Source organism: Periplaneta americana, chromosome 8 (assembly GCF_040183065.1).
Source record: "Periplaneta americana isolate PAMFEO1 chromosome 8, P.americana_PAMFEO1_priV1, whole genome shotgun sequence".
NCBI lineage: Eukaryota > Metazoa > Arthropoda > Insecta > Blattodea > Blattidae > Periplaneta > Periplaneta americana.
Window position 1 is genome coordinate 95,629,149 of NC_091124.1, and position 17,253 is coordinate 95,646,401.

The 17,253-nt window shown below is 37.3% G+C and overlaps 1 protein-coding gene across 1 annotated transcript in view; it reads left to right on the forward strand.

Annotated features, from left to right (window-relative positions):
• LOC138704902 (maltase A3-like) overlaps window positions 1–17,253 on the forward strand; it is a 96,140-nt gene that overhangs the window by 64,091 nt on the left and 14,796 nt on the right. Inside the window, exons 7-8 of the mRNA XM_069833295.1 lie at window positions 6,538–6,793; window positions 14,264–14,459. Of these exons, the coding sequence (XP_069689396.1) occupies window positions 6,538–6,793; window positions 14,264–14,459 (452 nt within the window). The remainder of the gene's footprint in view (window positions 1–6,537; window positions 6,794–14,263; window positions 14,460–17,253) is intronic.

The window sequence follows — 17,253 nt, forward strand, 5'->3', positions numbered from 1 at the left end:
CTCCCATCTACGTCTCGGCCTCCCCAAAGATCTTTTTCCCTCCGGCCTCCCAACTAACACTCTATATGCATTTCCGGATTCGCCCTAATAATATTAATATTATATTATAAAAATTATTTATTTACATTTCATTTGCTTCATACTCCGATATCAGAATTTTTGTGGTAGCAACAATCTAGTTATATTTGCGTTCCGCCATATTTGTTTCAATGTATAGAAATCTTTTATCAAAGATAACAAGCTGCACTTACATTTAATAAAAGATCTTTTATCAAAGGAACTTTTACAAAAGAAAACCCATTACACTGTCATATATTGTATAATATATGTGCAAGATTAATCCAGTCTCTATCATCATATCCCACTTTCCTCAAATCCATTTTAATGTTATCCTTCCATCTACGTCTCGGCCTCCCGAAAGATCTGTCATATATTGTATAATATATATTTTATAAAAAGATCTTTGCAAAAAACTTTGATAGTGTAATAGCAGCCCGGAAAAACTTCATCACAGACACCGGCCGTGAAAGCATACTTTCTAAAATACAATCTCTCTAGATAAAAAGTAGTGAAGGAGAAAATCGCTGCTAGAAAGTTTAAAAATACAAAGTCGGATGAAAATTTCAAAAAGTACCATAGGGACAGTTTTTAAATCTGTGTTCGACAGCAGTGGAAAATATTTTAATTTTGTACTGTGTCCTGCATGCTTATGCCACACGCCAAGCGCAAGCAGGGAAGGAGTGGTTAAACTATAAAACGTCTTTGGAAGGAGTAGAATGCAATGAACTGGTGGGATGACGTCACCGCACTGCTCAGTGCGGTGGGCTAAGCTGGGCTACGTAACCCAGCGTGATGGGCTACGAAGCGGCCGCGCCAAGCAGTGTTGGTCTTGGGTGGGCTGGGCTACTTAAGCATTAGGACTGACAGTGCTGCGCTGAGGGCCAGTCTGCAGGACTCTGTCTAAAATGCATTCCGCTAATACTTCAGCATTTTGGGCTTTTGGGTTAAACAACCCCCTCCCCGCAATCTTTCATGCTCAGGACCTCTCAATTCATAACGGAAAACAATAACCAGCTGCATATTATGATCTGATATATCAGTTGTAACGTCTGACATGATTAACAAAAATTTAGATTGTTGTATTTCAACAGATATTTCATTACGACACACCTCCAGAATATAGCCAAGAAGAAGACCCGAACGACTGTTCCCACCGACCCGAACGACTATAGACCAATCAGTATCCTGCCAGCCATATCAAAAGCACTGGAAAGAATCGTACACAGACAAATTACTAACTACATGAACGAACACAAACTATTCGACAAGTATCAGTCAGGTTTCAGAGCTGGACACAACACAAGCACTGCTCTACTTAAAGTGACAGAAGACATTCGTGAAGCAATCGACTCTAATAAAGTAACAATACTAACACTTCTTGACCTTAGCAAAGCTTTCAACTCTGTAAATTTCGACCTGCTCACCCATAAATTGAGAAATCTGCATTTGTCAGAGACTGCTGTGAGTTGGTTCGAATCCTACTTACGGGAAAGACAACAATGTGTTGTATCCGGGAATCGAAGCTCTTCCTGGTTTAACATAACATCAGGTATACCACAGGGTTCGGTACTCGGACCATTGTTGTTCACGATATATGTCAGTGATATTACATCTCATGTAAGGCATTGTAACTATCACTTGTATGCTGACGACCTTCAATGCTACATCTCTTCCCGCTTAGATCGAATAAATGACGCTATAGATAAATTGAACAAAGACATTGACTCGATTGTGACACGGACAAAGAAATTCCATCTTAATATCAATCCTGGAAAGACACAAGCAATCATATTAGGACACAAACGGCAAACCGACGCTGTAAAGCACCTCGACATTTCCCCCGTTAAAGTAAGTACAGTGCATATCCCTTTCAGTTCTTCGGTAAAAAATCTTGGCATTCACATGGATAATAATCTCAACTGGGACATGCAAATCACAGAAACCTGCAGAAAAGTATATTCTATTATTCATGTGCTAAAAAGGATAAATGTTCATCTTCCCTCTTGCTTAAAAAAATCCCTTGTGCAGACCCTTGTATTTCCCCATTTTGACTATGCTGACATTTTACTGACTGACCTTTCCAGCGACAACAAAATGAAACTTCAACGTGCTCATAATTTGTGTGTACGTTTTGTAAGCAATGTTCGTAAATATGATCATATTACCCCATCCCTGGAAGCAATAGGTTGGCTTAAACTAGATAAGAAAAGAAATTTACATTCACTTCTCTTTCTCTTCGAAATCTTGAACTCTTCTATTCCTTCGTACCTGTCGTCTCGCTTCACTTACCTTTCTTCCCACCACAATCTGAACACACGCTCTCGCCATGAAACAATACTAACAATACCATCCCATCGCACCTCCTCATACTCATCCTCTTTCACAATAGCCCTGCCAAGACTCTGGAATTCGTTACCTGCTAGCATCAGGGACTGTCGAAATAAAATTCAATTCAAACGCAAACTTACTAGGCACTTGGTCAGTAATTGAGACTCGTTCAGACATGGTTTCTTGTAAATAGTTCTTTTAATCTACCACAAAATATCTCAATATCCGGTAATTTCATCACTATAGAATTTTGTTATTGTAGGTTTAATTTGTAATTTAGTAAATACAAAAATATTCTTTGTTCTTAACTTCTATGATAAAATGTCTAGCTTTCATTAATCAGGTATTCTTGTCGTACTTTAATTTTTATTGTAATTGGAATTGTAAATTTAATATTAATTGTAATCTTATTGTTCATGTTATAGTTGTAATCCCCTGGTAGAGGGGCAGAGAAGGCCTGACGGCCTTATCTCTACCAGGTTAAATAAATAAATCTAATCTAATCTAATCTACATTCTGAATTGTCTTGGAAGTTCCTGCAAACACTTTTGAGTAAAAGAAAAATGGTTTTTGAGAGACTCATCTAATTTTCAAACAAATTCCAATAATACTCGAAACACGCCGGGATTCGATGACGATAAGCTTCCGTCATGACCATGTAATGGAAGTTCAAATTTTCTGCAAAACTTTATAGCTACAGTCTAAAATTTTCGAGAGAATTTATCAATTTTGTCTCGCTTTCTCATTATGTTTATTTATTTGTTGTCTGTAAACGTCACTTAGCTGATTTGCAATATTTACTTTCCCTAGCATAGCCAAATGAATGACATAGGCCCTACTAATATGTTTTGCAGAATATTCATGTTTTTTAGCTTCATCGGCTAAATGTTTTAAATCATTTACCCCTGCTTTTGTCCAAGTAGCATCACCTCCGAAGAATAAACACGGAAAGCAAAATAGGGTTTTTTTTTTTTTCAGGACATCCACACAACCATTTATGCTTATAATAAATACCTAGAAGAATTAAATTACCTGGAGTAAGTCTGATTTCTGCTTGATGATGTCTGAGAAGTAACTAAGTCAGGAGTGTCACGACCTCTTTATTTTACTCTTCTTTGCAAACGACAGCCATGAAAAACGGATATTTTGCAGATATTTAACACTGTTCTTATTCGTCTTAAAACTGAAACAGTTTAAATAAGCACACTGTACAGTCTTAAAAACACAATAATATGACAGCACATTCACTGAAAAGTAATGTTTTTGGCACAATAAAAAGAACACAACACACCGCGAAAAAATGTGAAATCGCAACCTGCACCGCCGCGCCGTATGGTCTGCATTGCCTGCAGTCCGAAGTTGTTGGAGTTCATAACACTAGTACCCCCCACCCCCACGCTCTCAAATAGCAGTCAGACTACAAGCACAGTCTAGTATATACAGTCACGATCTGGCCGCGAAACCAGGTGGCCCGGATTCGATTCCCGGTCGGGGCAAGTTACCTGGTTGAGGTTTTTTCCGGGGTTTTCCCTCAACCCAATATGAGCAAATGCTGGGTAACTTTCGGTTCTGCACCCCGGACTCATTTCACCGGCAATATCACCTTCATCTTATTCAGACGCTAAATAACCTAAGCTGTTGATACAGCGTCGTAAAATAACCTACTGAAATAAAAAAATAAAAATACAGTCACGAAGCTCAATACGTAGTAAATATACATCCATAGATAGTCGCTAACCACTAGGATCGCTACTATCGCCCCATTACAGACAATGCGAAATAGTACTTGCACAGTCTATTGTTTCCTAGTTCCCTCATAAACTCAAGCTTCGTGACTAGACTGTGCTACAAGCGCGTAATATGTGGGCACAGCCCGAGCCGCTACGTATAGCTTGACAAAGTATCTGGTGGCAGTGCGCTACGTATAGCTTGATAGAAGTATCTACCAGCGTTTTGCTAAAGACGAAGACAACAGAAATAAAAATAATATATTAAATACATAGGCACATCTTTCAGGAATGGCTTCTATTAGGTAGGGCTGTAGCCCTTATGGGCGCATCGCCACTGTCTTACACTATACTAGAGAAAATATAAGTTCAGAAATATAAGAATTACAAATTTTGTGTGTAAATGATAATTATATCGAAAATAACAGGAATGTGTGAATAAAGACGGATACTGATTAAAACAATTCCTAAACACCGGTTCGTAAGCCTACTCATTATGAATTAAAATATAGTTGTGTGTTTTCTTATTACTGTAATCGGAGTTAGATTACTATAAATACGCAGAAGGTTATGGATCGATAATGGCGCAACCTAGGCCGTACACAGATGCATGACACATACACGCATTTCTGGCCTGGAGTAGTATGGAAACCTCTGTAGTTTAGAATAAATTACTGTGTGTAGATCAGTGGTGGGCAAAATGAACGCAACCCACAAGGTTTAAATGGCAACTACGCGTATACAGTATACTGTGGGAGGGATTGTACTCTACAGTGCAGTGACGGATTTACAGACAGTTGCGCCAATACACTCCTACCTACCATATGTAATTAGAATAGTCCATTCACGTGATATTTAATTAATCCATGTTGAATCTTTCGTATAATACTTTTAACACTTGAATATAAATAATTGATTAAATGGCGATCTTACTTGTGTTAATTATGTAAGCATGTGTGGCTTACAGATGTTTCGGTGCTATTCGACACCATCCTCAGAGCCTACACGAACGCACCCACACAACAGGCAGCGAAGTTGAGATAGCGCCGAGATCTAGTAGGCTCTGAGGATGGTGTCGAATAGCACCGAAACAGCTGTAAGCCGCACATGCTTACATAATTAACACAAGCAAGATCGTCATTTAATCAGTTATTTAATTAATCATTTTTCAAAGCAATTACTTGGAAATTGGGATTTATATCTGTGCATGCTATTTTCAGTTGTGGAAGATGAGCATTACTTAAGCGATCTGTGGCTGAATTTTATAAATTTCATTTTAGAAAACAGCCGTTCGCACTGGTAGGTTGATGAATACATACTCATTATTTTTAAGCACACTGTCTGAGCAGGGGATATGTAGTATTGAACATCTTTTCAAAACTTTTAACCTTCAGCAGAACTTCACATTCTGCTTTCAAGAAGCTATCATTCTGCAAATCCAATATCTCTAACTACAATTCTGGGATTACATTTTCAGTTTCTACATGAAAAGAACTGACAAAAATATTAAAATCTTTTTCCATCCTTTGAAAATCACTGAATCTGTGTTGTTTGAACTCGTATAATAGGTGATCTTATGTACTTATTTAAGTTGGCGGCTGGGTAGCTCACTTGGTAGAGCAGCTGGCTACGGACTGGAAGGTCCGGGGTTCGAGCCCAAGTGGTAACGGGATTTTTCTCGTTGCCAAACTTTCAGAACGGCCCCGAGGTTCACACAGCCTCCTATAAAATTGAGTACCAGGTCTTTACTGGGCGTAAAAGGCGGTCAGAGCGTGGTGTCGACCACACCACCTCATTCTAGTGCCGAGGTCATGAAAAGCATGGGGCTCTACCTCCATGCCCTCCAAGTGCCTTCATGGCGTGTGATGGGGATACCTTTACCTTTACTTATTTAAGTTAGCGTAGCGTCCTGAATATTTGTAATTGATCCTAAACATGAGAAATGAAAAAACCGCCTTTCTTGTAAGTATGATATCCTCTCGATTAAGATGCTTCTGCGAAAGACATTGTATCACTAATGAAGCTTCGAAGTACAGCAATCCAGTATAATCCGCCGGACATTTTCGTGGGGTGGGGGAAGGGAAAGGTAGGGAGTAAGATTAATGCTTTGCTGAGGTCTGACGTCACTGCGGCAATGATCCAGGAATGCCCGCCACTGTTGTAGATAGACGTTATTAGTGATGCTCAAAGACAATTTTCTATAAAAAAAAAAAAAAAAAAAAATTCCGAACTCGGCTTTTGTAGCATAACGAGACTTTCTCTTCACTGGGTATAACAAGAAAGTGAGCAGTCCTGTTGATGTCGTGTCGGGCCTTACATCCTGGATAATCGAGACTTTACCCATAGCAATATGGTGAAAATAAATGAACGAGATGAGTGACAGCAGCCTCGGAGCATGGACCAATGCTTCATATTTTCGCAGTTGGGGAATCACGACCAACATCGAGTGGGCTCGCGCTTCGGGGCAGAGCTGGTGGACGCCTTCAACATGCTGGCGCTGCTGCTGCCAGGCACTGCCGTCACGTACCAGGGCGAGGAGATCGGCATGCTCAACACCTACGTGACGTGGGAGCAGTGTCTGGACCCGCAGGGCCTGTACGCCGGACCACAGCACTACCTGGAGCGCACCCGCGACCTGGAGAGGACGCCCTACCAGTGGGACGCCACCACCAGCGCTGGTACGTTACTACTCATACATTACATTAAATTTACCTCAGGATATTATAGATTTATTAATTTGTCATACAGAATGACATCTGTATTATTGACAATTAATGTATGAGGAGAAAAATTCGCTCGAACCCGGATCCTTGGTTCTACGTACCAAGCGCTCTGACCATTGAGCTACGCCGAATTCAATCTACAGCACCGGGTCGAATTCTAGTATAATGGCAGTTGACAATGGACATATATGTCAACATATATGCCTAACATGGAGTCAGGGCATAAAGGGAAACATTGAAGGAGGAGAATTCGATCCGGTGCTGTGGATTGAATTCGGCGTAGCTCAGTGGTCAGAGCGCTTGGTACGTAGAACCAAGGACCCGGGTTCGATCCCCAGCGCCGGAGCGAATTTTTCTCCTCAAACATTAATTGAGGTGGTAGCCAGAAAAAGGGCCCATAAGCAAAAGTCATGTTTCGAGAAAACAAAGATTGAAAGATTTATTTGTATGTCATTGCGATTTGGATGGACTTTTATCAAGATAACAATTTTCATACTATTACAATAATATCTGTCTAGAAGTTTTTGTTAAATAATATATTCCGACTTTAATAGTGTTAATAAAAGAATATATTTTATTCAAGCATTTTATAGGCCCTTTTTCCAGAGAACAAATTAATTTTATCAAAACACTTTCAATATGATTATATTTTAGCAAAATTTGATATCAGCATTCAACGGTGTACATTACAGAGGTTTACGATTTCATAATCATTTTAGTAAAATTATATTTCTTACATATATCTCATAGTTACATCATAAATTGTACAGAAAACGTAAAAATCAAGAATATCTGTTGGGTACAGAATACAGATTACAAGTTATTTAATATTAATCTAGAATGGATTCACACTCAGTGCAGTTTACACTTCAGTGCACATCCTTAATGGACTCACACTCACTTTGGGAATCATCTAAGTACATTGATGTTTTCTCCCAATCTAACTTTTCTCTCTTCGATATGTTTTGCACTTCACATTCAGTTTTTCACCAGACTTTTCTTTGTAATAATCACAGAATAACCCAAAGGGTATCTTGATATTTAGGTTTGGGTTAGTGGACAATAATGGATCTTGCTATGTGGAATCGATTGTAGGTATGACTGCAGTAAATCCCATTATATTGTTGTTAATTTTATATGGTCTGTTTTCATGGGAACTCCTTTTTCCCTCAAATCTTTCACTTTTAATATTTTCCCTTGTATTAATCTCAGTCTTTTGGCAAACATTTTGAAGATTCTCAAAATCATTTGACGACACACTTCTTGCTGAACACCACTTCGACGCAGAGAATATGTACATGCATTTTCACGACTTACTTTTGGATTTTAAGTTACATTTATGACTAGTAGATTTTTTTTATAACAAGCCTGCCACTTTAGCATCCTGCAGTAACTTTGTTTGCCCACTGTAAAATATTTCGAAGAGATCTTTCCGTTCATCAGCAGTGAACTTGGAGAAACATTCCTTCTGGCAGCAGGAGGTAATGGGTGCAAAAACTTACCTTCAACAATAGCATCTTTCGAAGTTACATACGTGATATCATGTTGTTTATTTATTTTTCTATCTTCCCGTTTTAAGTTCATTTTCATGTCCTGTCTCCTCTTTTTTCGTTTATGTTCATTTCTTTCCGTTTTGAAACAATTAAGATTGCACACAGATCACAACTGCTACACACAGCACAATTATACTGCTTGCAGTGCCTGCCTCAAACTGACTGTGTTCATGTTTGCTGCATTCTACAACTACGCAAGAGTGCATGGGTTCATTCAATTAGCTACCCTGTCCTTCATGTAGAAGATATTGAAACGAAACTACGTAAGCAAGTAGATTTTAACATGGAGAATCGATTTAAACATTCTCCCGAAAAAGGGCCTATAGACCCATGGGCCCCTTTCCGGCTACCGCCTCAATTGTCAATAATACAGATATTATTCTGTATGATAAATTAATAAATCTATAATATTCTCATAGCTAGCAGTGCATAGGTTTGTACAGATTACTGTGCACTTAGCTGCGGTATCCCGGCCAAATAAGTCACTCAGCTGAGTGCGCTCCTAGTATAATGGCAGTTGACAATGGACATATACGTCAACATATATGCCTAACATGGATTCAGGCCATAAAGTGGTCAGAGTGCTTGGTACGTAGAACCAAGGACCTGGGTTCGATCCCCGGTGCCGGAGCGAATTTTTCTCCTCAAAAATTAATTACTTCAGGATGTTTCAGCATTCATGAAAGGTTACCCCTAATTAACATTTACTTATTGAAGTTCACACCTGTGGAGTAATGGTCAGCGCGTCTGGCTGCGAAACCAGGTGGCCCGGGTTCGAATCCCGGTCGGGGCAAGTTAACTGGTTGAGGTTTTTTCCGGGGTTTTCCCTCAATCCAATACGAGCAAATGCTGGGTAACTTTCGGTGCTGGACCCCGGACTCATTTCACTGGCATTATCACCTTCATATCATTCAGACGCTAAATAACCTAGACGTTGATACAGCGTCGTAAAATAACCCAATAAAATAAATAAATTTACTTATTGAATATCTACTATAGCGTCTACTCCAACTCCAATACCATAGGCGGATCCAGGGAGATGCTGAGAGGAGCTTTAGCTCCCCCACCCCTCCTTGAACTGATATGACAACAGTTACATTTAAGTTTATGGAGTTATTTAATATGTTGAAATGAAACCCAACAGTTTTATTTCTGCCTTGCATATGTAAGTCACCAAGGCTTTTGCTAGAGCGAGCATACACCCCTTGTATAGTAACTAGTGGACTCATCCTAACAGCAGCGAGGGCGACAATAGTAGGAAAAAAAATAGCCCCTCCCTCCCTTTAGGGAATCCTGGACCCGTCATTGTCAGATACATTCGTACCTATGAAGATAATCTGTGCAGGTAAATGTTTCTGCTATCAGTCTCTAAACGTGATTTAGAGTGACTGACGTACCAGTATAGCTGTTTTATATAGGCCTAATTAAACAGCCGAACTTCCCTAAACCTATAACAATGGATCCATGTTCAATGAATTATTTTACTGAAAATGACTCTAAAAATAATTATCCTACAATTGTTTTCGTCACTTATCTTGTATGCAGACCTATTTTTCATTGTGATTAAAATTCAGCGAAAATGGCTCGATTTCCAGCAGGGAAGTATAGATTTATTCCCTCCCAAAATAGGAGTGGATCAGGACAGCACGTTTGCACATCTCCTTTTTATGTTAGATTAGGTTAGGTTAGGTTCTTTTCAAACTGAAATGACGAGTGAAGAGTACAGTTAAAATTACTCTAACCTAACCTAACCTAACCTAACCTAACCTAACCTAACCACGAGTGAAGCGTAAGTTAAAATTACTCTAACCTAACCTAACCTAACCTAACATAAAAAGGAGATGTGCAAACGTGCTGTCCTGATCCACTCCTCCCAAAATGACTGAGCATATGTCTCTTACTTTGTACTGTGTGTGTCTTGAGCGACGGCCTTGCGTCTTGACAACAAAAAGGCTGGAGAGACAATCGAATCATGCTTGTGCAGCATATATTGAGTACTCATATACACCATTAAGGTGTAAAGGAGGCAGGAGACAGAACTCTTTGTGGATTTTTGTGTATAAGGAAAGTGTAGCATTCCAGCCAAGAAAGAACCAGAACTAAATTTTAAAGGAGATTGAGAGATGAATGTGCGGTGAGAACGGAACACCCCCAGTAGATTATAAGGGTAATTATGATAATTATCTTCCACACCCATGTTTATGAACAATGCATCACGAGCAGCTTCGCTCTATACATTTAACATTTTAATATCTGGTATGATATGATATATATTTGATGTCAACATTTAACTTACATCCATGTAATATGGACCTCACAATTCTGTATCCGGTGCCACAATTATATTCATTACAGATATACCTTTTGTAATAATAATAATAATAATAATAATAATAATAATAATAATAATAATAATAATGATTTATTTAACCTGGCAGAATTAAGGCCATGCAGCCTTCTCTAACACTCAACCAGGAGTAAAACTGCGTTACAAAAAACACTACAAATTTACAAAGTACACTACAATTTTACACACAAAACTGAATAAGATAATAATAATAAAATGTAAACAACAAGTAGGGCAAGCATTGTATTCTTCACCTGACATAATTAGGAACATTAAATCCAGACATTTGAATGGGCAGGGCATGTAGCACGTATGGGCGAATCCAGAAATGCATATAGAATGTTAGTTGGGAGGCCGGAGGGAAAAAGACCTTTAGGGAGGCCGAGACGTAGATGGGAAGATAATATTAAAATGGATTTGAGGGAGGTGGGATATGATGATAGAGAATGGATTAATTTTGCTCAGGATAGAGACCAATGGCGGGCTTATGTGAGGGCGGCAATGAACCTCCGGGTTCCTTAAAAGCCAGTAAGTAAGTAAACAACAAGTAGGGCCTAAGTAGGGCCTAATACCTATATAGCATACAGAAAGAAAGGAAAAAGCATAATAAAATGTGAACAGCAGGTCAAAATAAATTAGACATTCAAAGTATAAAAAAATAAGACAATTATTTATAGTAATAATAATCTATACTAATAATAAATCTGTAGCCGAAATTTTTCTGGTAATTTTCGATTTTCCAAAAATAATTGGTCCTAACATATATAATTAACCACCTTGAAACCGAAAATCGCTTTTTTGAAATTTTTGTTTGTATGTCTGTCTGTCTGTCTGTATGTTTGTTACCTTTTCATGCGATAATGGCTGAACCGATTTATATGAAAATTGGAATATAAATTAAGTTCGTTGTAACTTAGATTTTAGGCTATATGGCATTCAAAATACTTTATTTAAAAGGGGGGTTATAAGGGGGCCTGAATTAAATAAATCGAAATATCTCGCTTATTATTGATTTTTGTGAAAAATATTACATAACAAAAGTTTCTTTAAAAATGATTTCCGATAAGTTTTATTCTTTACAAAATTTTGATAGAACTGATATTTAATCAGATAAATGAGTTTTAAAATTAAAATAACGCCATCTAAGACGGTGCAATGAATTAAGAACAAATGACTTCGTCTATAAGGGGCCTTGGACCAAGATCGATACCGATCTTGGCCTTGGACAACAACAATCGAAACAGGGGCCTTGGACATCAACAATCGAAAGCTATTAAACATAGCCTACAGAGAATGTTTCTGCGTTTGTATGAAGTAATATCAGAAGCTAAATTAACCGATTTGTATAATTAATTATTATTTCACCATTGGAAAGTGTAGTTTCTCTACAGTAACTTCTTAGCAAATCGAGGACAGGTAAGATTAAAATAGCTTCTTATGCACAGAAAATTTGATAGGCTATTTTGTACATTCGTTTTCTGTATTTCTTAAAATAATATTTATGTACACTCATTTTAATCTCAGAGAATTAACGAACAATGAGAGTGTATTGATTTAGTATGCAGTAATAGTACGTTAGCTTAGCAATCCATTATTTTATAATTCAAATTTTAACTATGCTCAATTGAATCGTATTAAAATACATGAAATATATATGCAATAAATGCAATGCAAAAAAAATTGGGTAATGAGCGAAGCAGATTATCTTGCGCTGTTGTAAAAGTTGTACCCCAGATCAAACGTCCTATTGTAATTATGTAATTACTTTATATCTATTTCTAACAGGTGCAGCGGAGCGCACGGGTACAGCTAGTAATAATAATAATAATAATAATAATAATAATAATAATAATAATAATAATAATAATAATAATGGTTAAAAAATAATAACAGTAGTAATAATAATAATAATAATAATAATAATAATAATAATAATAATAATAGTAATAAAATAGTGCAGTACAAAGCATACAATGAATAACATATTTTTAAGTAGACACAGTAAGGAAAATTATGATTATAAATATATAGCTCAACTTATCACTTTATAGATATACCATTATCGGAAAATATGAAAAAAAAAAATAAAATAAACAAATAAAATAAGTTAAATATCACTGGAACATAAAAAAAAATGTGAATACGTGGAAACATGCACTAGAACACTTGTCATAATAGTAAGTTAGTTTGGCAACTCGTCATAAGATAATTTTCTAATTGGATTTGAAAAATTTCGATGTTCGGCAGCCCTTGACTTCAGGCGGCAGAGAGTTCCAGTGACGAGAGGTAGTAACAGTGAAAGATGAGGAATACAGAGATGATGTGTGAAGTGGAATTTCTAGCTTGTTATCGCGTTGTGATCGAGTATTAATATTATGATAGCGAGAGAGAGTATGAAAACAAGCGAATAAATAATAGGGGGATGAAGTGTGCATAATTCGATATAAGAGAGAAAGTGAGTGCAGATTTGTCCTCTCATGTAACCTAAGCCATGATAACTTCTCGAAAGAAGGTGAGATATGATCATAGTATCGAACTGTACCAGCGTCTGTTTTAATTCATATGGATAATGGTAGAATCTTTTTAGTGGATGGAGAATAGAGAATGCCTTCTTACATGTATATTTAATATGCATATCCCAATTGAGATTAGATTCGAAATGCACTCGGAGATTTTTTACGGTAAAGCTAAACGGGATGATTGTTTTATTCAGTTTCACAGGTGGAACACAGGTAGATGCTCTTATAATTTAACTTTCAATCCCATTTAAATTGATCAGTATTCCCACCTTTAAAAACTAACAACTTAATTTAGATCATTCAAATTGACACTTTTACAACTATGTTTTTGATTATCAGTTCACTTATATCGATCACACACTGTTTCTACCTAATCCTTGTTACTAAACCTTACTACACCATTGTCCAATATCATTGTTATTATGTCTGTTTCTTGTGTACATTCCATTTTCAGATCTCACTAATTTTTTTACATATTATACTTCGCTATTCTAGTTAGCCTCCTCCACCATACTCCTCACCTATTTTCATTATCTCTATCTTCTTACTTAACTTTCGTCCACACCTGTGGAGTAACGGTCAGCGCGTCTGGCTGCGAAACCAGGTGGCCCGGGTTCGAATCCCGGTCAGGGCAAGTTACCTGGTTGAGGTTTTTTCCGGGGTTTTCCCTCAACCCAATACGAGCAAATGCTGGGTAACTTTCGGTGCTGGACCCCGGCATTATCACCTTCATATCATTCAGACGCTAAATAACCTAGGTGTTGATACAGCGTCGTAAAATAACCCAATAAAAAAAAAAACTTAACTTTCTATTACACTCCTCTAATTCGTATTTTATTTTACTTACTATGTCCTTAGCCATCTCAATATCTGATATAGTTGGTGAGAATCTCGAACATATACAGTAAACGATTCATTTCTTAATAATTATTTAAATAAAGCATTAATTGATAGAAACATAATAGTCAATGAAGCCACAACTCATCAAAAAATACTTTTTTCATAGGTTTCTCAACAAACGCGACTACCTGGCTCCCGGTGAATTCCAATTACAAAGAACTCAACTTGGATGCTCAGAAGGCAACAGAGAAGAGTCACTACTGGGTGTACAAGAAGCTTGTGCAACTGCGGCAGTCTCAATCTATCCAATACGGGGACCTACAGATCGTTGCTTTTTCCGAACAAATCTTCGCTTTTTCTAGGTACAAGCAATTCACGTTAAAATCCAATGCTTTCCAAAGACAGGGTTATTACAGTTGACACAGCTTCGATAATTTAGTTTCAATGAACAGGGAATGACATACCTGAGATTTCAGCATGTGCTTTTACCTACATTTTGACTTAATAATAATGATACTAAGTTGGTTATAGTTAAAGATAGGAATTTACCCACAGAGACTACAAGGTTAGGTATGCATAGAGTGTTCGTTGTTGAAAGAGAGAGGTGCATGTTAGGAAACTCTGCAGGGTGAGATTGTAACTTTATCAACCAATCCGAGTGCAATGTAAACAAACCAACTGCTGGAGCACAACGCTGAACCCTACGCACGAGAAACATATCTCCATTCAATTGTTGAGATACAAAACCTGGCCATTAGGGTGGAGTGAATCTATACATGAAATTATTTTTTATCTGTTTTCTAAATGTAATAGTTGCAAAAATCTGTATTTTCACTTAACTTAGGAATGTGAAAAATATGGAGTTTCTATATTTAATTTTTAGGTGCACCAAGAGCTTTGAAGTTTCTTAAAATTATAATTTTCTGTCTCTTTCTATATTTGTTCTAGTACTTTGTTTTCCATTACATAGCTAATGAATTGCTGTAAAATCACATATTTAAACTTTATTTGGAAGACTCTAAATTGGGGTTGCAGTATACAGTATTTTTGAGGGGATCCAAAGGGACAAAATATATAGTATTTTAAATAAAATATGACAAAAATTCCATTTTAGCACATTTATTTTTTTTAGTTAGAATTTATTTTTGTTTTCTTTTTCATTTCTTTCTGAGTGCTAACAAAATCAATAGGACCAATTATCATCCTTCTTTCTGTTCTTTGCTCTAGTAAAACATTCTTTCTTATTTTGGAACACAGCGGTCTTTATCACAATTTGGCCTACAGTATTAAATTTTTTTGCATTTGCAACTGCATATACCAAATAGTTTGTTTGCTTCTTCTTTGAATTCTGCAATGTTGTCATTTTAGTTGTCATCAATATGTTGTTTCTTACAAGGCTTCATTAAGTTTGTATATTGATCATGGTAAGCACGAATCAGTTGTTATATTCTTGTATGACTGACTTTCGGAATTTATGCCTTTACCTGGATTTCCTTAGAAATATGATGCTCTTGGGGCACCTCCAAATATTAATGTAGAGAAAATATATTTTGCATTGTTCTTTATGATATCACTGCACACCTTTTGTCTGATATTACATTTTGATTCCATAAACTTCGTATTTTCACTCCACCCTACTGTCCATACCTCAGGCTTCACGTCATTCATGACGTAATGACAGTCTAAGCACAACTAATCTAATATCCTCATGTTGTGGTATACTCGTAAATTCCTACCTTTAGTTATGGTAGTGACAGTGGTGATGGAAATGATGCCAATTATTTTGAAATTTCATAGTGATACTCAGCTTATCAAAACTCAGAAATTGTATGTGCTTTTGTTAATGGTGGTGGAGGCAATGATGGTAATTGGAACTGTGGCAAGAACGACGTCGGTGGTGCTGAAGAAGATGATGTTTGTGCCGTTCGGTTATGATGATAGTGGTGGTGATGTCTTGATGACTAAGGAAGTGACAAAGACAATGATGGTTCTGGTGGCAGTGATAGTGATGATGATGCTAGTATTAGTGTGAAAATGAGGTGATAACGATGAAGCTTCTGGTGGTGGTAGTGACAAATGATGGCAGTAGTGATTATTTCGCAACTGACGATGATGACGGTGGTGGTGGGGGTAGTGATGAATAATGAGGTGAAGACGACGATGACGGGATTCTGGTAACAACTCTGGAGATACAAGTAGCGACGACGATGATGATGGTGTCAATTAGTGTCGTGGATTACAAGTGCTACGTTCGGTTCAAGTTTGTCGAGTATGGTGAAGTTCGAAATTCGCCAATGTTCGCTCTATAACAGGAGGCCTGTAGTGTTTGTTCCATCTTGTTATAAAAATATTCACTTTCCTCCACTTTCATTCCTTCATGTTTTAACTGATTAAGGATTTTAGCACAGATCTTGTGATTAGTTTTTCATATGAAATGAGACGAAGTTTGTAATGCCTTGGTTGCCTCTCTCATGTTCGAACACTGCAGGACACTAGTGCCAATGGCAATAATGGTGATGCTGTTGGTAGTGGCAATGATGGTTGTGCTTGTGGTAGTAGTGGCGATGATGGTGGAGGCTGTGGTATTAACAGTATTGGTGAAGATGGTGATGGTAGTGATAGTGATGCTGGTGATTAATAGTGATGATGGTGGTGGTGGTACCAGGGTGCGAATTAAGATTTCTGATGAGGAGGGGATAGAATCCTAGATAGAGGATACCATACATAAAATTATTATTATCCTCATTCGATACAGCTCAACGCTTGGTTGCACTGAGTTGCTTGTCTTGATCTTGATCATAATAATTATATCCATGAGCAGGCTTGATATAAGGTTTCTAATTCCTAAGTTATTGATTGTTGTCAGGTTGTCGATGATGATAATACTTCAATTATTTTCTTTGCTTACTTTATAAATTTATAAAGTATACTCGTATTAAAACAATCATTTTTTGTGAGGGGGGGGGATAGAAGTTATCCCTGGAAGGAATATTAATATGAATTTATGAAGGGGATAACTTTCCAACAGGGGGGAAATCCCTCCCATCCCTTCCCTCGTTAATTCGCACCCTGGATGGTAGTGATCACGATTGACGTGCTTGTGGTATTAGTGACTATTGGTGGTGGTTGTGGTTTTAACAGTATTGGTGAAGATGG